Source organism: Ptychodera flava, chromosome 20, assembly GCF_041260155.1.
Source record: "Ptychodera flava strain L36383 chromosome 20, AS_Pfla_20210202, whole genome shotgun sequence".
Taxonomy (NCBI): Eukaryota; Metazoa; Hemichordata; class Enteropneusta; family Ptychoderidae; genus Ptychodera; species Ptychodera flava.
Window position 1 is genome coordinate 16,907,218 of NC_091947.1, and position 22,907 is coordinate 16,930,124.

General features: G+C 37.7%; 1 protein-coding gene across 1 annotated transcript in view; it reads left to right on the top strand.

Moving 5' to 3' along the window:
- The first annotated feature begins 4,241 nt into the window (after positions 1-4,241).
- Positions 4,242-22,907, top strand: part of LOC139120173 (polycystin-1-like protein 2) — a 31,626-nt gene continuing 12,960 nt past the window's right edge. Inside the window, exons 1-16 of the mRNA XM_070684333.1 lie at positions 4,242-4,447; positions 7,262-7,414; positions 7,693-7,831; positions 8,557-8,633; positions 11,345-11,968; positions 14,012-14,737; positions 16,409-16,597; positions 17,343-17,563; positions 17,974-18,142; positions 18,643-18,755; positions 19,044-19,134; positions 19,737-20,086; positions 20,469-20,577; positions 21,167-21,294; positions 21,693-21,915; positions 22,384-22,475. Coding sequence (XP_070540434.1) covers positions 4,390-4,447; positions 7,262-7,414; positions 7,693-7,831; positions 8,557-8,633; positions 11,345-11,968; positions 14,012-14,737; positions 16,409-16,597; positions 17,343-17,563; positions 17,974-18,142; positions 18,643-18,755; positions 19,044-19,134; positions 19,737-20,086; positions 20,469-20,577; positions 21,167-21,294; positions 21,693-21,915; positions 22,384-22,475 — 3,462 coding nt within the window. The 5' untranslated portion in view covers positions 4,242-4,389. The remainder of the gene's footprint in view (positions 4,448-7,261; positions 7,415-7,692; positions 7,832-8,556; positions 8,634-11,344; positions 11,969-14,011; positions 14,738-16,408; positions 16,598-17,342; positions 17,564-17,973; positions 18,143-18,642; positions 18,756-19,043; positions 19,135-19,736; positions 20,087-20,468; positions 20,578-21,166; positions 21,295-21,692; positions 21,916-22,383; positions 22,476-22,907) is intronic.

Genomic DNA, 22,907 nt, shown 5'->3' on the forward strand with positions numbered 1-22,907 from the left:
TGTAGAAATGTAGGCCAAACGGTGATGACAGTGCGGCTCGGTGGAAGGCCTGCAGTGGGCTCCCATGCAATACCGCGCCTAAGGCATCCATATGTTCGCAGTGTTGCTATGAAGGGTCATTGGTTGTACGTCTCGCTGGTGATCTGACCTGTGGACTGCCTGAAATTGGCTCAGTTAACTTGACTCTCTGGAACTATTCACTGTTAACTTGGACGTTCTTTAGATGATATTGCCCACTTCATTTCATCAAGTATGGTTTCAAGTAGAGCAGGGCCCAGCCAAACAGAGCTAGGTTTCAGGATGTCACGTTATCACTGAAATGCTCAATTAATAATTCGTCAAACATTGGAGTATGTGGTGATCGGATTCCCCGCTGTTGGGAATTCATCGATAGAAGGAAACGTGAACCATGAGTTTTTTGAATAAAATAATTGTAATTTCGGGTTTGTCGTTTTTTTTTCTGTGGCGAGTGCTCGTTTTTTTTTTGTTTTTTTTTTTTCTTTTTTTTCTTTTTTCTTTTTTTCTTTTTGCTGTGGCGAGTCCTCATTTGTTTTTTCTTTCCACAGGCCCACGCGTTTTTTTTTGTATTTTGTTCATGGCGTTTTTTTTTTTTTTTTCGTTTTTATTTTATTTTATTTTATTTTTTTGTAGATGAGATCCACTTTTGTCTACAGCCATCACTGCCGAATTTTTTCTCCGATTTTCTCTCTTTACTGTCAAAGCGGCTGGTGATTCATATTATATTTTTGATTATCTATAATACGTTATTATGAGACGTAGTGCTTTTTAATTTTCTTAAGTACATAAATAATGTTATGTATGCATGACTTTTTTTGTCTGATTCTTTTATAATGATTTTCTGTATGTAGTTCACATTTTTATTTTTTGTACTATTTTTTCCGAGTGGTAGTAGTGATTTTTAGTGATTTTTTTGTGAATTTTGTGGACGTACCACTGTAAAACTATTTTTTTTGTAAAATCAGCACTCATTGCACCTTTTACGCGAACTATTATACGTGTATATATGTCGATAAGTATGGATGTTTGACTTTTTCAAATCGTTGAAAATTGTTTATTTCCTAATTACGCTTAAAAGATTTTTTCTCAAGTTAAAATGAAGTATTAGATGACATTTTTGTCTTTTGTTTTTTAATTATACTTTTCTTACTTATTTCCTTCCTAATGAGACCGAATTGACAGTTTATTTTTGCATGAATCGATAAATATTTTTGAAACATTTGGCGCGCCGTATGCCGACCCTTAACTTTTTAGAGCTACGTAAACATGGAAGTAATAAAAAAGAAAGAAAAAACCCGTAAAATCGCTACCTGGCATTTGATTTTTGCTTGAACGAGGACGTCTTTTATGTTTTTATTCATTTTATATGTATGATACGTTTTTCTGGAAAGGTTGTGGCCAGTGTTTGATCGCCCTGAACACCTGAAAAGTGCATATTTAAAAATAAAAATATCTTGGAAAAAAAATCCCTGCCGATCAACCTACCCTATTTTTGAAAACCATGTTATAGGGACAGCACAATTTATTTATTTATTTTTTTTTTTTTGGGGGGGGGGCATATTTCCACCAGTCAAAAAACAGAAATGGATTTTCATTGTGTACATCCTCTGAGCTCGCTCGGCACAACACATGTTATCTTCCCTGCTGTGTGTGGCTGGAAGTCATGCCCGGGAAGCCATGCAGACGACATCTTATAAATGAACTAAAAACCCGACATCTTTCCAGCTTCGTACTGTTTTGTAACATTTGAATAAAAGATCGAGGTTTATTCCCGGGGTTTATCAAAACTTAAACAATGGAATTTTCTGAAAAAACTGGAATCCTGCAGGGGTTTCACTTAGTTTTTAAGTAGGGGCTAAAATAAAAATGTATGCGGCCTGCAGCTGCGTGCCACGCCCGCCAAGCGGTCGTCGGGTAGGGTGCGGGAAGGGGTGTCTCCCCTCCGATCACTAAGCAGAATGATAGCACAGAAACATCTACGACAGAAAACAAAGAGAAGTAACTAAAGCAATGTCTGCAGAGGGTCACTTTACCCGTGGGCCACCCATTACGCATGTATAGAATGTGAGGGCGCAATTTTGCTTCGTCTGTTGGCCTAAAGCGAGGTTTATCGTATGTTCCAAGCGGTTAGCTAGTCCTGGTGTTAAGGCAGTGCATGGCCATGGACCAACAAATGTCTTAAGAAAATTGTGCGGCCTATCCTATATCGATAAACTCACAAGGCAGAACATTTGGGTGATTAAAAGGTTGCAGCCAACGGAACTGTTTAATCACAAGATTGCACACAACGTGGGTATGCGAAAAAGTAAAAGCATGTTAGAGGTATATGACATACATACATACATATATACATTCATACATACATACATACATACATACATACATACATACATACATACATACATACATACATACATACATACATACATACATACATACATACATACATTTTTTTCAGCTTGATGAACTGAAAACCTGTTATAAATGAATTCCGGGAAATACATATTGACAGTCAAAATAACGTTAACACGAGAGTAAAAGAAAACAATATACGGTACCACAGTGCGTGCGAACTGCTAGGCAACCATCTCATTGTTAACATTGTTTCATTGTTCCTTGGACCTGGTCAATCATTTATCTACCTTGGATGGTGCTGATTATTGAACCTACTTTGATGTCTAATTACATATCTGTTGTGTAATGGCAAATTAAAAAAAAGTCTTTCTATAGCAGTTCATCATGTGTGCAAGATTTTCTGTTTGTTATTTTACAGCGTATTAGCTCTATTAACAGCCGAAGAGCGAGCTAGTGGAGTTGTTTTGGCCGTTTTTTTTGTTTGTGTAAGAGTGTCTGTTTAATTTCGCGTGAATTTTAATGTTTTTATTTTAGTGCTGCGAGGCAATGAACCGTTATGACTAAAGCCATAGAAAAACAAAAAGAAATATGAATCACCTGTAGTGAGCATCAAGTCACCCTGGAGGTTTTCCAAGTTTTTGTTATGCTTCTGACGCAGATTTCAATCACAATCGTGGTGCCTTTAAGTAAGGTTAAATATTGATAGCCAAATTTCCGAAGGGGCTTGCACACAAAGAAACGAATTTTAAACTAATTGACTCATGTGACTCATGAAACGAAGTTGCTGTGAACTCCAAGATCAATGGTAAAGAACCATTTGTTGCATCACAGTGTTTTTGGCGCCAAAATATCATGTAGTATTCTAAGACGTTTTAGAATTCTACCAAGTGATCAATATAGCTTGCCACGCGGTTCTGCATCACAATGTTTGTGGCCAATTTTCAAAAATGAAATGCGATAATTTTATCCGTATATCCAGAGGAACGTCAAAAGTGAAAATGAAATAATCGCGCAATGGCTCATTGTCACATCAATCGGGATTACGTTGTGAGTGGATGAAAAACATGATACCAACGATCAATAGACATACAAAAAATAATGATCTGTACTTAGGCCTCACATTTTTATTCGAGAAAAGTTCGGTTAGGAAACAACTTTCGGCACGTTTATCTCATCCAACTTGAGAACGAATATCGTCGCCTTCGGCGAAATTGAGTACGAAAATTATTGATTTTGATTAGCAAAGAGTAATCTAAATGTGATAATTACAAACAAACATGACTGCTCATGCTGCTTCCAATATTAACCTATTTCGCAATTTCCGTTGCCTACGATTTCCCTTGTCACTGCAATGCAACATATTAACAGGAGTTTGCAATCACTGTTAATGAAATATGCAAATTCTGTCTTTTTTTTTTGAAAAGGAAATTACAAAAAGGAAGCAAATCATAATAAACAATAACCCGATGTTTGAATTATATTACAAGCTAACACTAGTTAGTTATCGATTTAGTTAGCATTAATTAAGAAAGTATTAAAAACATAGGTAACTATTGAGTCCTATTACTTATATTTCCAACATTAATAGACTGCCAAAATTATGTTATGGTTTGAAGGTTCATATTGTTTAGCAGTATTGCTGTTAGTTATCCTGATCTAAATACTCCCGGATGCCCAATTCGGGTTCTCTGCTAACACGTAAGATGGACAGTGTGTTTTCAATCGATTTTTAAATGCACGCTTAACTTTCGATTACTGACTTTAATTAACCAATACAGGAATGTGGATTAATTTAATTAATTTTTCCTTGTAAAACTGGGTGAACAGTAATGACTGCGGCATCTCGACTCCTGGCTTGTGAACTTCCTCTCAGTACTGATACATAATTCCTCCAGTCCTGTAAACGTCATCGTCAGGACGTACCGCTTCAGCGTGGCTTTGTTCTCTTCGGCGCACCTCTCTCAACGAATAAGGTATTAGTATTTGCTTGAGACCGTCAACAGTACCGTCGACATCATGATGGCAATGCATCTTGTGACTTTCACTATCGCCATGATGCTCGTTCAAGTACACGGTAAGTAGGCTTATACTTGTAAATAACAATATTTGTAAACAAAAACCTGAAAACATCCTGAATATATTTTTTGCGCGTGTAACCGTTTTTCACCATATTCAAGTTAGCTTGCTGGTAGTATATTTTTCTTTACTATTCAAAGTGCAGCATTTCCCAAATATCTGAAGAATAAGAAGACGTCTCTGAGCCGATGTCACTATCTAAGTGAGAATGCAAGCACTGTTAAAAGTTGAAACAAGACTGATCTTGGTTGATTCAGATTAATTATTGAAACAGAAAAGGAAATTCTCTTAAATTGGCTACACAGTTAAAACCAATAAATGTCTTTTCTTCAAAATGAATATTTTGCTATTAAAATAACAAATCTTCCACGCCTGTTGTTGCTCTTTGGTCGTTAAAGTGTTGCAGTTCTGACTAGATCACAGAGTGACTGATATTAAAGTTGCTTAACTACTTCAAAAAGTGAAGTAAGAAATCTACTGAAAAGAGGAAAGCACAAAATAAAACAAAGTAGCAAAAGCACCAGACCAACAAAAACTGGCGGAATATTCCTATTTATCGATCTGAATTTTACAATAAAATGTTACGATTTTAGACACGATCGAGGTTACGGTTTTTGACACGGTGTAGACACGATCAATGAAACCATGGCGAAAATGAATTAATGGTCATGACCTTTAATTCATTTTCGCGATGGTTTCATTTAATTTGTCTAAAACCGGGGTCGAATATGTGCATGGTCACCCATTCATTCAGTATCTTTCAACATGTCAAACAAAATAATTAGTATCTCGTATCAAACAAAATTCATGAAAAATGGCAGACTTTGTCCCTTTTTAAACAAACTTACGTTGTATATTCAATGTTGCCGATAAAAAATTTGAAGGATTTTGGGGAGACAACGATATTTACATGTAGGTTAGCCGGGCGTAATACGGGAATAATATGTTGAATATTGTAATGCTATCCCGTTGTTTTATCCGTTAAAGTTCTGCCCTGGCTACCTCCTAACTAGCAGTGAGCGCGTGGCTTGACAGCTATGTCGCGCTCGATACCTGTTGACATGGCAGCTCTCAGCCTAAAACACACAAAAATGGTCACCTCGCTGCGCTCCATTCGACGATCGATCGCGATCGAAATCGGAAGAGATTTAAAGTAGAGGAAAGATTTTGATCGGTAATGATTGTAATAACATATTGCACCATAGAAAGTTCTTCCTCTGTGACTATTTTTGAATTCTGGTATCTTTTCTGTCGGTATTCGTTGAGATGATATGTAACAGGTCTAACCTGAGAGCGAGCGCAGCGTGAGGTATTGGCCTTGATCTTATTATTCCCCATTGTTCATTGCTTTAGAATGCTAATCACAATGCATTGTTTTGACACGCACTCAGGTTGAAGGGCTGTCAATCAACTTGAATGAGAATGCCAAGCAGTAAATTTCACTATCCAAAATCAATTAACAAGCGATTGTATTGGTTAGATCAGTTGAAGGTTATAACATGGCCGGGAACATAGAACGCCGGATACAAAATACGATACAGGAACATGAGACATTGCCAATTGGGTATTAACCTCTGAATATTTATGCAGAACAAGAGTATATGCAACGCAGATCTTTGCGGACTGAGTGAAAAATCTGCATGTGCATTTTATTTGTATACATATATACGTGAATACCTAACGTATTTGACAAATTTACAGAATTATGTGTGTATATTGTCGTAGATCAAGCACTTTGCTTAGTGGTAATATGTGAATGATTTATGTAAACAATTTAAAATGCTGAAATAAACGCTTCAAGATTAAAGCGATATCTAAAATGAAAGAGATACCCAATGCCCTTTATTACTTGTCTCGCATATCGAACGTCGGGCGGTCCATGGGATTCATGTAACTCGTCGATGAAGTCTCGGGGTCGCATATATAGTCATAACATTACTCAAAGAAAACCGGAACTATTTTCAAATTGACAACTTTGAGATTTAAAAATGTTAAAGTTACATGTTTTACATAAGAAATCAGCTTTTGTTAAATTCCGCTTGAAAAATCTATAAACCGCGTACCAGTGATTGAAATATCTCAATGCAACATTTGACGATGAAAATTTAATATGGAAATAAAGCATATGATCGTAATTTGCAAATAAACCTATATATTTAGAGTGAAAACTGCGCGAAGTTTTGTTTGACGAATTGGATAAACAAGTGAATGAATAACACATAAGCTTATTTATATTTAGTTTTAAATAAAAATTAAAACAAGAACATACAACAATAAATCGAGTTCTATCCCTTACTATTATCGTACTATCGTATTCACAGTTTCACGTTTTCACATCTTCGATGTTTTGTAAAAGATACAATGCGTTAAAATAATAAAGTAGCTCAGAGGTTGATATAATACTGGAAAGACTTTATTGTAATCAGAGACATGGTTTTGTGGGAAAAAAACAATGCTCTTGATAGTTTGGTAATTCTATCATGTGACAGCGACCACACACATACACGTGACCACGGTGACAGCATATTAGATTGAATGATTCTGGTTCTGCAGACATACATGTAAGTTAAGAAAATTAATAATTAACAGCATAGAGATTGATTTATTCGTTCGTTGGTTACCCATGTTTGACAGTTCCCGGATTTGGTTTCCAGCTTAGCGTTGTAAGTGTTACTCATACTACATGTATGGAACGCATGTAATTGCAATGTGTGATACAGTGCGCCTAGTCGGGTAAAATGCGAGATTTCAAACTAAATCTATATGAAAATTGTTGTTCTGATCATTTCTTTTTTCCCGTTTATATCTTCAGCGGTGAGTTATAAATATGAATTCAGCAACGTGCAAAGGAACTGGGCAGATGCTTCCTCTGACTGCCAGGCACAGGGTGGGATGTTGGCCAAGATCCTGAACAAAAACACACAGGACACGTTGGAATATCTTATCACAGCTGCCGGCCTGTCAGGTACAAATCAGCTCACACTTTTCTTTACAGAAAGAAGAAGACAAATAATGTGCTCTTGGATATTAATCATATTTGCTTCGAACACGCAATGCTAAAATTTACACGCAAACACGTACTGAACTGATTTCCTTGGCGATGCCATACAATTCTCATATTTACAATAAAACAACGCACCTTCTCTCAAATAGAGGATATTCTTTTCAACTGAATTTCATCTTGATGAATTCGGAATATCTGTTTTGAGATGTTACCTTCCCGGGTACACCTTTCTCTTTCAGACAGAAACTTTTGGTTTGGACTCGCCGACGAAGGCACCCAGTTTTATCCTGACAATTGTCCCCAATCATCTTATGCAAACTGGTACTCCGAAGAACCAAATAGCAGTATTGAGCAGTGTGTGCATATGTACCATCAAAGGTATTTTGTAATGTCGTTTACTAACGCAATAAGATTGCATGTTTTGTCACAGTCCGGATCTGTTGGCTGTATGATCTCGATAGCTGAACACGGCATTACTGACAATATGCACATACATGTATGTATGCATCTTTCAATAGCACATTTGTACATTCTGCATCCCAGCCATCTGCAAAGTGTTTTGATAATGTTGTCGCGGGTCGCCGGGTTCGACTTCATACGGTTGTTTCTGAGCACCACACTTGATAATATGCCATGTTATGGCCAACCTCACAAATACTAGCTAAACACAATACAAAAGTCTGAAACCATGGCATTTCTCTCTCTTTTCGGCTATCTAAAAGCCCCACATTGCGTGTTCACATTTGCTTTGGACCAATCACGAGTAAAGGAAATAGAAACTTTTGTGATAGACGCGTTTTGTTATCTCAATTTCTCTGCCTCATTTTCACTCCAGAAAAAAAGTAGGTCCACAATTTTTTACTGAAAAGACATAGTATACCAGACTAAAGTGTATTACGCTCTGATTTTTGATCCCAGACCGGTATCTTGTCCGTTTAATTTCTAAAACTTTCCAAGTCTTTCTCGTTCCATGAAAACATGGTAGTCATCCCATTTTGGCAAGTTGGGTTGGACGCAATATATCGAACGCCACCTGTGTTTAGAGCCTTTCTTTTCAAGATACTCGCCAGCTCTCTTATATCTGCATTCTTTGCTTCTTACAGTAGAGGTTTCGCCTGGAACGACCGGCGGTGCTTGATTGAATTGTATTACATATGTCAGTACGACGTCATACCGATCGGTAAGTTTTGAATCTACAAATGCATTTGACATCGACCAAACAAGATGGGGGTTTCTCAATGAATTTCAAGTAGTGAATTCTGATATGTTAATTTCTATCAAATGATTACAATATTATGGTATTTACTATTCGAGAGTGCAAAGCCCATAAGGAAAAGGGCCTGGTATATACATTCAGCATATTTTGACATCATCGGTTACAGAGTGAACTTGAAGGTCGGGTTGGCAAAACCTCCGAAAAACGCAATTTAAAATGAAACAACGGCTGATGATGTAAGCTGCACGCAAGAAGAGTGTTGTACATTCAATGAAAATTAAAGTTACTAATTTTGTCCCCGAGGCCCATTCTAACCGTCCGTTTCCCAGTAGAAGTCACAGATATAGCTTATGAGTAAATTAAAGAATAATAGATAAAAGGCGTGAGCATCTGACAACCCTCGCTCTTTAACCCTTCAATCATTATAGTTTGGTCCAAACCATTGTTATAAATTGCAATTGTTGACCTGTTTTCTTGGAATTAGGGGTGACTAGACAAGGAAATTGCAAGTTGTTCGTCTGAATAGGTGAGGTGGTAATTAAATAGTGTTCGTCATTGTGACGATACCTTTGTGGCACTATAGATGCATATAAGATCATGTAAGATCGTGCATTTATTTTAAAAAATGCATTTTCCCTGTAAATTTTTGTATACTTGTAAATAGTTATTAAGTTGTGTAAGTTGTGTGAGTATAATATGACGACATACCCATAGTATAGTAACAATTGCAGTTGTTTAATGACAATCGTTACCATCTTCATTCACACTCTTGATATTATAACAGGAATAATTTGAGACGAGAAGAAACAACACAAACACTTAATTGATACATGTGTGTATGATGTTGGTGGATATTTTTTTGATATAGAGTTGAGCTGGTTGTTAGAGACATTACGTGACTCGAAAAGTAAAATATTGAACTTTGGCAATATTTATAGTGGCGTCTTGGGTCTGGGAGAAAGATATCAAGTCACTTCGCAATTAACCTGCAGAAACAAATTACCTAAAACAGGCCCATATATGATCAACACGCCGATTGAAACTAATTTGGGAGTCTCAGAATAAGATATTTAAATTGTTCAAATTTATGAACAGTGTTAGGTGCACTATAGCTGAAAGATGCAATATTACAAATAAACCATGAAAACAAGTGAATTGCAAACAAAAGAAACAAAAAGACAAGTAGAGGAGCTTAAATTTGCTGATCAGAGACCACAATATCCTATTTCTCAAATTTGTCCTACTTGTGTTGATGCTAAGCTTCTGTGGGTCACTTACAATTCTCTTCTTGTAAAAAACTATTCACTTTTATTGAATTTTAAAATTAGACCGAATAAGCATTGTAACGAAGAATATAATGCATTATTTGTTATAAAAGAAAAATTCTTTTATTTCTGAAAATGTAATCCCGGGGCACATTCTAAGCTAATGACAAAATATATTTACTCTGTGACTAGCGTCCATAAAAAGGGTAGGTCGGTAATAATGAAGTCTGTTGAACGTCTTTGTTGGCAATCATGCTTCCATTTCAACTCTCCTCATACGAAACAAGGAATTCCCCCAACTACTCCTTCAAGTTGTAAAATAAAATGTTACGCAGACAAACAGCTTTCCACCTTCACATATACAGCACGTAATTTTGTCGAAACCAACAATAATTGATATAAATTAAAGTACTGTATGTGGCAGATTATGTTTGTCTCGAAATTTCCATGGAGAGTTAACTCAAATAGGAAATTTCAACTCAGCAACTGCTATTATTGTATTTTGATTCTTTGGTTTCGCTCATCAAATATCATTTCTATGACCACATGACTTTGTTGAAATGAGAAGTGGAACATTGAATCCTGATTTCATTTTAATTTTTTGTCGTTGATCATTGGCGTGATAAAATTCTTAGTTTCCTTGACGATTTTTTCGACAGGAATTCTTAATTAATAGATCATATTATTAAGAGAACAACCGATAAAACAATTATCGCGTAGCTTGTTTTGCGAGTGCTTTTCAAATCGCTACCGCTGCGATCAATAAAATCAATTATCATGAATCTTAATTAGCTGTCAAAATACAAAGCATACCTCCAACCGAGTGACGGCTTGCAAAATGATGTAGATCACAAGCGCCAATTTGAGACCCCGGCCATCGTCATATCCAATTTGTCAGTCGTATCACCATCGACGTATTAATTCGAGGATTAGGAAATTGCTTGCTTGATTATACTATATAATAAACTTTTAGATTGGTAGAATTCGAAGTCTATATGAAGCTTATAAGCTTGCTTCTTGGCAATGGATTGATAAATAATCGCAAAGTACAACATTATTGGTTTTTAACCTACATCTCATATTAGGTGCTGTAAACTCTCCTGCGCTTGTCTACTTAACTGTTGAAATTCCAAACATTCCTCTGTGATTTCGATGTTACCGTCGGAATTGGAACTACATTAAGCAAGGCAGTCACTTCTTTACCTGTTGTCACCCAAAAGAAAGACATAATATTATATACATTTCTGAGCTATTAAATGCGAAAATAGCTTTATGGTTGGAGAGTGCCTTGGGTTACGGGAAACTAGAATTGTTCGTCAATGCAGCAATTTCATGTTATATTTCGACATTTTGCTCTAGCGGGTTAATAATAATGATTAATTTCATTTTACATTATGTATTCCAATCCAGTTCCGCGACAACCTGCTGCATTGTGGCCTCTGAATGCGGAGTACAACTTGGCCGATGCTTCTGGTAACGGAAATGACGTCATAGTTCAGGGTTCCGTGATTGCAGCACAAGCAGATGCCGGCGAATCCTATTTTCTTCCCGGCCAGTTTGATTCTTATCTCAAATTTCCTATCAGCGATGAATATTTACTGAGTTTATCTTTGACGGTTATGCTGGAGGTGTACCCAACATCCAACAGTGGGTCAATTCTCGATGGCGGGAATAATCACGGCTGTAGCATCTTTCGGGAAAGCTCGAACACAGTTACCGCCAGTGTCGTCAGCTATTCGGGGACCAGATATTCCATGTCAATGACCTCGCTCACCAGCAATGACTGGAATTCACTGGCGATATCCTATGATTACGACAGCGGCGAGCTCAAACTATTGCACGACGGCGAATTGGTCGACTGTCTGAACATAGGGCAGACCGAACTGAACACGACTGACGCACTGTACATAGGTTACAGTGCCACCGCTGAGGGCGCTGCTTTCCAGGGCTATGTGACATGTCTCCAGGTGTATGATCAGGCTCTGTCGCAAAGTGAAATACAAAGAGCTCACAGCCGTTGTCCCGTGCCCTCAGGTAAGAACGAAAATCTTTAAAAAATAATTTCCTTCGGTTAGGCCAAAAAAAAAAAATGAAATGTTTCTGGTCAGCGCGCGCGTCACTTGAACAACAGCGCGTCACCCTTTTTTTTTCTGGTTTGAGGCCGGCGGCTGTGGCAAACTACATACTGATTACTATAACACCAAACCAAAACGGCTGAAGAGAAAGAAAATTCTTTGGGGCACATGATCAGTGACTGCATGAACAGTTTAAATGTTACTATATTGATAAAACTACAAAACTCAGTGTTATCCCCAGGCCATAGCGGTCCCGCTACGCTTTCGCCTCCCCCCCCCCCCGCTACGCTTTGATTCTCCCCGCTGCGCTTTAAAATATTCCCGCCATCCTTTAGTTCATACGCTCTGCGTAGCTACCAGCTGATGCATGCGTTGTCTACACATAAGCGCTCACTGCAACTTTTAACCTGGTGAAAGAGTGGAAGGTGTGAAGTATGATATGCATCAGATAAGTTGTCCGGAAGTGTTGAGAGGAACGTTAAAACAATAGAAGAATCGGCTGGGTTGTTCACAAATTTTCATTCAGAGAACGACTATTACGACCAACAAAGACAGTATACATCGCGGACAAGTGTTCACAGAGGTAGGCGGTGTAGCACTAGCAGGGCCTTGATCACATTCCCATGCTTTGATCAACGAAATGGACCGCAAAAGAAACAAGAGTTGACTGGTGAGGTTGATTATCATTGTACAACGATGAGTTTTGTCTGAGTACGATCACGATCACATTGCATAAATTTCAATATGGCGGCGGCCATGTTGGTCGACAGGTTTATAACGTGTTGACATTGATCCTGGCGTCGCGTGTGGTTCCACTCTGACACGTTCTCTGAAAGATTTTACACCTGATTTTCGAGGGTTTCTAGTTGTACTTAGTTCATGTCTTGTGATCATCTTGGTGGTATTTTTAAATCAAGAATCGAACGACGATGTTCAGTGGAAGTAGAAGTTATGCGGGGGGGGGGGGGGGGGGCCGCTGGTTGAAATCTATCCCCGTGTTGAAAAATTATTCGCGGTGTTTGTCGTTCAAAAATGATATAAAACTCAATTGCATTTGAATTGTGTAAAGCTTAAATTTGTGAATTTTCCTCTTTGTTGGCAAGTTTTGACAATTTATTAGCAATATATGTATTAATGAAACTCCAATCAGACGAACCATTTCTTGCTCTCAAAGTTTCAATCTGAATCTTCTGTTTTAATTGCAATTGTAATTACAATACTGTGATGATTTATTTAAGTGTAATAAAGAGTTTCCATGATGTTCAAACTGCACACTTGTGTGTTACCATTGCATTTTGTTGTGAGTGTACATGTATGTGTGGATGCATGTGCAAGCTTACATCCATATGCAAATATAAATTAATTATATGCAAATGATTATGCAAATTAGCCGCTAAGCTTTGGTGCTTTAACTGACCCTGCTCCCTCCCTTGAGGAGGAAAAAAAAAAAAAAAAAAAAAAAGCCGCGTCGCCGCACCATTTTTTAAAGAAAGGCCTGACCAGAAACATTTCTTTTTTTTTTTGGCCTTATTTTGAAAACTGAAACGGTTATATTGTCTATCTTGTCAGTTGAATGAACGCTGATCATATTAGGATAAGGATTACGACAAATCTCTTAAGACATCTAATGACTCCCAATAATATCTACTGACTCACGTATCAAGCAATCCAAACGCAATATTTGCCATAAATCTGCAGATTTAAAGTATCGCTCTTAGCCTATAGTATTAATGTTTGTTTACTTCAGTGTTGGAATAATGGGGTGGCGTTTGCAAAATTTCTGGTACAGAAACCGTTTATGGAAAAATACAAGAAAATGAAAAACAGCATAACAGTGACCAAATCGGAGTCCCGAGGGAGTCTGATCAGTTTAATTTATTGTATCATCGAGACACTGTTCTTGAAGATGTGTGTGTCTCTGATTTTCAGTGCATTTTTATGTATTACTCGACCAGTCCTCATATTTCAAATCATATTCTCCATTTCATAATGTTTCCTTCAGAACCAGTGGACCACTGGGATCTGAGTGGAAGCTGTGACTCCACAACGCCCTCCGATGAATGTGTACAGATTGACTCATGTACTGATGACAAGATTCTTTCTAACCTGAACGGCAATGATGGTGTACTCTATTCAGCAGCTAACCTAACAGACTCTCCCATCGCACCGTATCCCAGCTGCGCCATCAATCTTCAGAAAAACTTCATCAACTTTGGCAACTATTCCGGCACCTGTGTGTCCGATATAGGACTCTGTCCCCTCGGGATAACCGTTTCAATGTGGATGCGAGTAAGCGTCACCGAAAGTGACTGTAAAGGGTATATTCTTTCGTCGGGAGGGAATACTGACCAGACGCGCGGTGTGACAATCTGGTTAGGCCGCAGAAGGGGATCGTGCCGACTGTTCTTCGGGGTACGTAATGGCGCCAAAAGATGGAAGACAAATATAAAACTTCCATACGATGATCACTGGTTCTTCAGCGCATTCACCTTCATAGAGGAAAATGGTGTTAAGATATACGCCAACGGTGACCAGCTTGCCCATAGTAGGCGCAAGCGTACATCGATAGTTGAAGGTGACAGCAGTTCTCTCCTGGTTCTCGGAGCTAAGAATGACGATTTAACAGACGACAACCGTTACATATCGGGTTCTTTCAGTGACCTCAAGATCTATTTATCGAAGCTGAGAGGAAAGACAATTTCTTCCAAATACGCCGAGTATACAAATCGTAAGTACGGACAGCGTAATCCTTGAACTTGAAAATATTACCAATGAAGGTGACTTGCCTGTAAAAAGAAAATGTAAATTCCACTGCCTTCAATGATTGTATCGGAATAGCTATTCGGTCTTGATTAAAACACATGCATGAAATACGAGCTTCTTGCTTTCCAAGAGGATGTTTAGATAATCTTTTTATTTTGATCGCCCGACTAAAAGTTGCAAATACTGTACACCAACGTTACTATACACCATGGAAACCGTCATGGTGTATTGATGCTCAATCACCGGCCAGACTTAGCGTTTAAATGTTTGTCACCAGCCCAAACTTCAATCGTTCTGTTTTGGCGATTTATCATGTTCGAAAGAAGTTCAAATTATAACTCCTGCCAGATTTTCGCTCCTAAAAAGGGAGGTGGGGTTTCAGATCGACCGCCAAGAGTTACGTTTCTCGGGACATGCATATTTTGATACCTTAATGTACTCAATGATCCTAAGTTCTGCTTTCATTGAATGACTAAGCAAATGGCTACTTGTAAATAGTTGGCATCCTCTCCTAGTAGAAGTTAAGAAGTCGGCAACTTAGTATCCGCTCTGTCAGTTTGTTGATTTGACTAAGCCTGCTAGCCAAGATGCAGTTAAAGGTATACAGTCACCTGTAATCTAAATATGCCCATATATGGTCAAAGGGGTGCTCCTTGGTATTCAAAATGCCCATATGCGGGCGCTATTTTTAAATTTAAGTGGCCACCTGCTTAAAGGTATACAGTCACCAGTAATGTAAATATCCCCATATATGGTCAAAGGGGCGTTCCTTGGTATTCAAAATGCCCATTTGAGGGCGCTCTTTTTAAAAAGCGGCCACCCGCTTAAAATCTGTGATTGGTTAGATTTTCTCTTTCCATGGTAACTGTGGCAAAATTGAACCAGGTGACAGTATACCTTTAAAATCTGTGATTGGTTAGATTTTCTTTTTCCATGGTAACTGTGGCAAAATTGGAACAGGTGACAGTATACTTTTAACGTACGTTAGCATCTCGTCACCTTGAAGAGACCGACAGTGTCACGCTACATGTACCTACTCCTACTGATGTTCTTTATAATAGATTTTTGATTATTTGTATAACGGAAAGTGTCGATCACATTTGCTTCAGAAAAAAGGACATGTCTGAATTACATAATAGCAAAACAGGTTTCCAATTTTCACACGATTTGGACTAAATTTGGATAGTTAGAATGGATTAAATATAACGAAAGAGTCGTGAAATCGTAATGTTTCAGCATAAATTTTACAAAATGATAGAACTGTGTAAATAATTGAAATATTGTTTTCATCGATCAAAACAACAAATTGATATCGATTAATAATACTTCAGTCTACATCTTATCCATCGAAGTCGACCTGGAGGTGTCAGGGCATCTTGAACATCAAGTGACTATTACAACGGTTATCACTTACAAGCATATGTCACGACAGAGTATAAAACTCCCGAAGCAAGTTAACATTCAGAGTCAAAAAGTCTGATGCAGCCAAGCATTTTGTGTGTGGATTCAAGTTCTAATGCAAGAATTCACTGAACAGCTCACAATCTGTACAACCGACCTACAAACCATTCTGGTACCCTAATCAACAGCGACAGTGGGTACATTGTTACCGAACTCTATTTCTTCCTCACAACAGGTTCTTATTTTGGTCCTAAACTTTGGCGTGATGGAGGCAGGTGCGGTTACGCATTTCCGATGCCAAGTGGCAAACCCAGCATCTGCAATCCAGACAATGGGTACCACTGCTGCTCACAGTATAATTGGTGCGGTTCCAGTGCCGAGCATTGCTTATGTTCCTCTTGCACAGATTACAAGTCGCTGTATGGTAAGTGAGTGAGGGTTTTAGGGTAGGAGATGAAGATGCGAAGCTTTGTCGGTGAATGAGAGAGAATATGAGCGGAAATTTGATTTGGTGTGCAAGTGAGCAGAATTAGTGACTCGTAAAGTCACAGGAGCGGCCAGCGGCTGGGGATAAAGAGCGACAGTATAGTTGTGTGAGTGAATTAGTGAAGGAGTAGTTAAGGAGTAAACTGGTCACGGTGAGTATCGTATCATATCATATCATATCATATCATATCATATCATATCATATCATATCTCATATCATATCACACCAGTCATATCACGTAACTTCACATCACATCACATCACTTCACATCACATCACTTCACATCACATCACATCACATCACGTCACGTCACGTCATGTCGTACACGTCACATCACATCACATCACATCATATGTGTATTGTGCGTATTTTCTTATATTACCTTCACAGAGAGCTTAAAAAATTATGGAGCGGAATTATGATGTGCGCATTTTCAACGTTACTCTGGCTCTTCGTGGAATTTCAGAATTCTCTTTTGCACGTTTCTCTGTATTTTTTGTCCAAGCTCTTAGTGAAACATTCTACTGCCAAACCTACATTCTCGACGATGATACTCAGTGGAAAATATTGCCTTCAGTGGATAGTTCTGCGTTGTTTATACATTTGATTATCTCTTATCGTAATCTTGGTTTTTGAGGATACGTGAAATGCACTCAACATATGGTAATATTTGGACTCACAGGCAGCTGTTCCCCTGGTTGGCGTTCCGATGGTGGCTCTTGTTACCACTTCAGCTCCGATTTGAAAACTTGGCAAGATGCCAAGGACGCCTGCCAGTCCATAGGAGGTTATCTGGTCACCATCGAAACTGTCAGCGAGCAAAATTTTCTAGAAGAACAGACTATGTTAAGGGCTGGATCATGTTTACCTCCCTCAAACTGTAATGCGTGGATAGGACTCCAGGTAATCCATATGACGTCTGATCGAAATTTCCTAATTATATATCCTAGCGACAGGTATTTAAATGTCCTTCATATAATTCGGGTTGTATAAGTCCAAAGGGGAATATTAAACGCCTGGTTAATTTCATGACATACGTACTTAACCATCTGTAGACAAACTCCTTGGAAAGACTCGTTACATCACAGCTATAGATCATGGTGTGTATGTATAATTGATTCATAAGATGTGTTCACAGAGTTAAACTTCTTTCAAGTATCCACGTGCACCTTTTCAACTGTTTGGGTCACGTGGCATTATTATCTGTCCATCAGTGAAATGAATTATGTACATGTAATATTTCTTAATCCGTGGAATGCATTTTCGAGAACAGTTGTTAACGTTGGTTACATTTTTCATTGTGATATTTGTAGTATGCAAACAAGGGATACCGATGGGTAAGTGGAAACGAAGCGGAATACACGGACTGGGCACAAGGACAACCTTTGACCCCGCCGGAGTGCGTCTCGATCTCAGCTGCCGATGGGAAATGGTACACCGAGAATTGTGAAAATCTCGCGAGGTACACTTGCGAGATGAACGGTGAGGAAATGATACTTTCTTTATGGGAAAGATTGCTTTTTGTATGTGATTTGTGAATGATCGCACATTTTCACACGTTCATTTTCTTCGTTAATGAGTTGGTGAACTGCAAACCACACTAAAGTATAACTCGTTCATACACGTTTACTGTAAGTACAATATCGGCGTCAAATGTGTTCCCGGGAAATGGGATTTAACCTCTATACAACGATGAGGAACGAAGATATGATAAATCTAGCCTTTATTTTTATCAGGATTATTCATTGTACTCGTTTCTAAAATCCTAAGTCAGTCTCAAAGCGTTCAATATACAGCCTGCACACTACCAAAATATATATAAGAATTGATCATAACATTGATAATAACACAAAAGAAAACAATATAAGATCACCCCATCTTTAAAAAAATGTAAAACAAGCGACGAGGACTAAAGGTTACATAAACATCTGCTTTGAAATTCCTTTGACCATCTTTTGACCATTTTGATGATATTATTCCAGGTACTCTTCCCATGCCCACCGAATCTGTGCTTTTCGCTGCTGCTGGAGATTTAGCTAATCTTGTACCATCTGCCAGCAATATCACGTCAAACTCATCTGCCTCAGAGATATTGGTAAGCTTCGCCGATCTAATTCTCTTATCTCTAAACTTGTTTTTGAAATTTTCGATCTTGAAAGTGTACCATCTATGACAATGGTTTACAAAGCATCATGGTAAGGCGGCGAAACCATTTACCGTATGAATATATAAACGGGTTTTTTCTTTACTAGTGTCTGTGTTGATATATTGTTTTGTGCGCAGAAGAATAGTTGTTTCTTTCTTGGGGGAACAGCGCCCTCGAGCGACGGCTCTTCATAAATAGTAACGTACAAAATTAGTGATTAAGTTATTCTATTTCCAGTTGGTAGACATCGCCCAAGACCTGCAAAACATCACAGAGAGACTTGCTGAGCTTGATATGGATGTCAATGAAACTATAGCGATGGTCGGAGGTGAGCTTCAAAGGCCTACTCTTAAGAGTTACCGCGATTTTGTAACAATCGATAGTTTTAATGATGATTTTTCAAGAATGTAGAATAGTAGTAGCTAATAGACGTGTAGTGCAGAGATTATACCTGAAAACTGCACTAACTACATTTTCGATGAACATTCCGAGGAGTAGTCATATATTAAAGATGACTGAATGACGTCAACTCTTCTTCTGACAAGTATGTAGACAACAGGAAAAGCATAAAAGTCTTGCATTCAATGTTTCTGGCAGTGTCAAAATCTAAGACACATTTTCTGAAAACCATTCTTTAAAAACTATCTCGAGTCTTTGCGTGCTAATTGTAAATCAATAAACTTGTCAGTCGAGTTTTTAGTGTGTACACAAAGAAGCTTTGTATAGTTTTGATGAAACTGTACATTGGTGATCATAAAATACGAATAAGTGTATCTACAAGGGTGATGTGATAAAACACTTTGTTCGAAATATCACAAGAATCATAGGGAAAAATTGAACTTTAAAAATAGTCATAAGTATCTTAAGTTAGGACGTCCAGAGTGGCTACGTCATGAGTTTAACTCAATGCTTTTCCATTTTTTTCGACAGAAATCACGGTTTTCGTTGACCAGATCATGTCTATGGTGATATACGACGCCGTGAAGAATGAGTCAATGTTGCCGAACGTGACAGCCTCGTCCGACGAAGAAGAAAGACAAGTCACAAATACCCTACTGAGTACAATGGACACTCTATCAGACATGATGTCTAATGTTCTGGAACCCGGGGACGAGGCTGTCATTCATTACCTACCAACTGTCTCCGTTTACTTTGAAGCGACGTCTGCTGACAATTTCGAAAAGACGTCTGCTGTATTCGAGAGTTCATTTGGGGTCAAACTACCGCCGATGGCAGATTTAATGCCAGGACACAATGTAAATGATTCGGTTTTCCTCACGGTAGGTTTGATATTATTATTAGTATATCTGATAAACTGTATTGATTTTACTGAAGAACTATTATTTTAACTATTATTTGCTGTTCCTGTTGTTCAAAACAGAAATTCTCGAACATTATACATGTAATGCTACTTCTTTTTTCATTAGCACAGAACAAAACGATCGTCATTGAAGGTTAAAATATGGTGGACGCACATTGCAAAACGTTCGGAAGAAGTATGAACCTACACTATTGCAATGATGTGTTTATGATATTCTTGGATTGGAGTTGCATGCGTTTTTCTTCGGAAGACTTACGTTCATTTAAGAAAAACATTTTTGCTATACCAAAATTACTCGGATTCTCAATTAAGAAAAATAAAATTTCTCTCTTATTTGATAGTCCTTTGTCACAAGAGGAAACTTGTTTTCGTGGGGAGAAAATTCACACACGATAGAGTCAGATATTATGACGATCTACTTTGAGAACTCCGGAGGTGATAAGTTAGGTGGTAAGTAAATCTTAACTGCTCCACCCATTGGAGGAGTGTTTTTACAGTAAAGCTTCCCTGTGATATTCGATATTTCACTCGAAATTAGCAAATGAATGATGCTGCAGCGTGACTTTAAAAGGTTTAATGTTATAAAAGTATGTCAAAATTGGTTTAAATATCGTAAGTAAATACAGCATTGAGCAAATACATTTGATATAAAATCATGCATTGTGATGCATACCGTCAAATAATCATCATAACATTATTGAATTAATTTTAAGCTAGTAAGCACTAAACCAAAAGACATAAACTTTTGCTCAAACTTTCCTAAATGAATTTCAAACAATTCTTTTCGAAACCAAAAGTGAACAATCGAGTCTTAGTGTAAATTAATGTACTAAGAACAAAAGTGCCTGACTATTGAAGAAATATGAAATTCTTCAAAACGGCCGCTATGAAACCATGACGCTATACATTAGACACAGGCCTTACTATTTCAATATGAGTTCACATTTGCAATAGACTAAAAAATAAGGTACAAAATTAAAAGAAGAAAATCCGTCTCTAGGACATCTTCTACCTCACTGTGTTATCTTATCTTCTTCAGTGAATGGTTTGGAAACTTGCATTGTCCTTTCCCTGAGTAACTCCCATGTTGAACGTTTGGATGAAGTGGCGTTACCGCCGACAGTCTATGAAGAAACGGGGCAATGCAGATATTCCTGGACAGTTGAGGTACTAAAATAAGAAATCAAAATTATAAGTTACGCTTATATTTTGAGAAGAGTCTTATCTAATTCTTCGGAATTTAAAGTGGATCTACAAATTGAAAGAAAAAATCCAAATCGTCTTAAGCAATCTGCTGACATGACTGTTGTTATATTCGGTTCCCGCTTTCATTAATTTGTTTTATAAGAGGGTTGTACATTTTGATTGGTTTAAAGCAAACAAAAAAGTGTCCCGCGTAAACATATTAATAATCATGATCCACCACATTTGTTTTGAATTTGGGAAGTTGTAGGATCAAAATTTCAATTTATAGAATAAATAGCATTCCCTTCATTATCGATCGCATAATAGTTGGTAATACTACGCTAGCATCGTTCAGACACATCATTTGCTTTCTTACCCAGGCTGTCGACACTTTCATGGCATTCCAAATGAAGGTCAACATTAGCGATATCGGCCTGAATGACTCTGTTCGGGTCTACATGTCTTACAATAACACCCCCGATTCAGACAGCTTTGACTTCCAGACTAACATCTCCGTAAGTGATGGCGTGTTGAAAGTCTTCATCCCGGACACCAAAGTCGAAAAGGCCGGAAGTTACGGGTTTTCTCTTTACTTACCAACAGGTATAACAGCTTTAAAAATGTTACCTTTCTCTGCAATACTAGCGCTGAAATAACCTTGTAAAATAGAATATGTTCTATTTTATACGACAGAAGCAAAACGTGATCTAAAGTTACATCATGAAATACGTCTACACCACAATTAAAATATTTTAGCTAGAGTAATCTTCTCACGCAAGCCTTGTACACATTCAACTTTTTACGTAGAGACGAAATAGAAAACTATGAATACATTTATGTAAAGTTCATTTAATATATGGTATCACAGTTTAATTTTATTGACTTTTATGTAAGAATGTTAACATCAAACTCAACATTGGTGAGGAACTTTATTACTGTAAAATCCGACGAAATGCCACTATTATGAGGGCGAGATACATAGTATTTTAAGTTTAATTCTTCATTCTATTTGTATAACGTTAACTTTAACCATAATTCGTATTAACAATCATCCTTGTTTCTCTCTGTCAGTCGAAATGTTTAATTTAACCATGTCAGTAACTCAACATGGATGCAGATACTGGGATGAAGATAACGAAATGTGGAAAAGAGATGGATGCATGGTAAGTATCACATTGTAACGTCTTGCTCTTTTGTATGATGATAAACCATCCCTCTTGGGCAGATGCGTGGGGCGTAGAAAGTGCTCCGGTAACAATAAGAACTGAAATACACCTCAGATGATATCAATGATATCAATATCATTTGTTTGTTTTTAAGCAAGTACTTTCCGTGTACACCACCTTTCTTTGGATCGGACGTCTTCCGCCCTTGATGGAAGAAGTTTCAACTCCAATCTGCTAAATATTGTATGTACAAACGATAGTATTAACTTTTGTTTTTGGCTATTGGTATAGTATGCAATATGTTACCTGACTTGCAACGTACAAAGACCGATGGATGCCATGATTTTCGATATCATTCATGATTGTACATGGATATAAAAGCTGTATTCATTGAGATACCACACAGAAACGCATCGACTCATATGACAG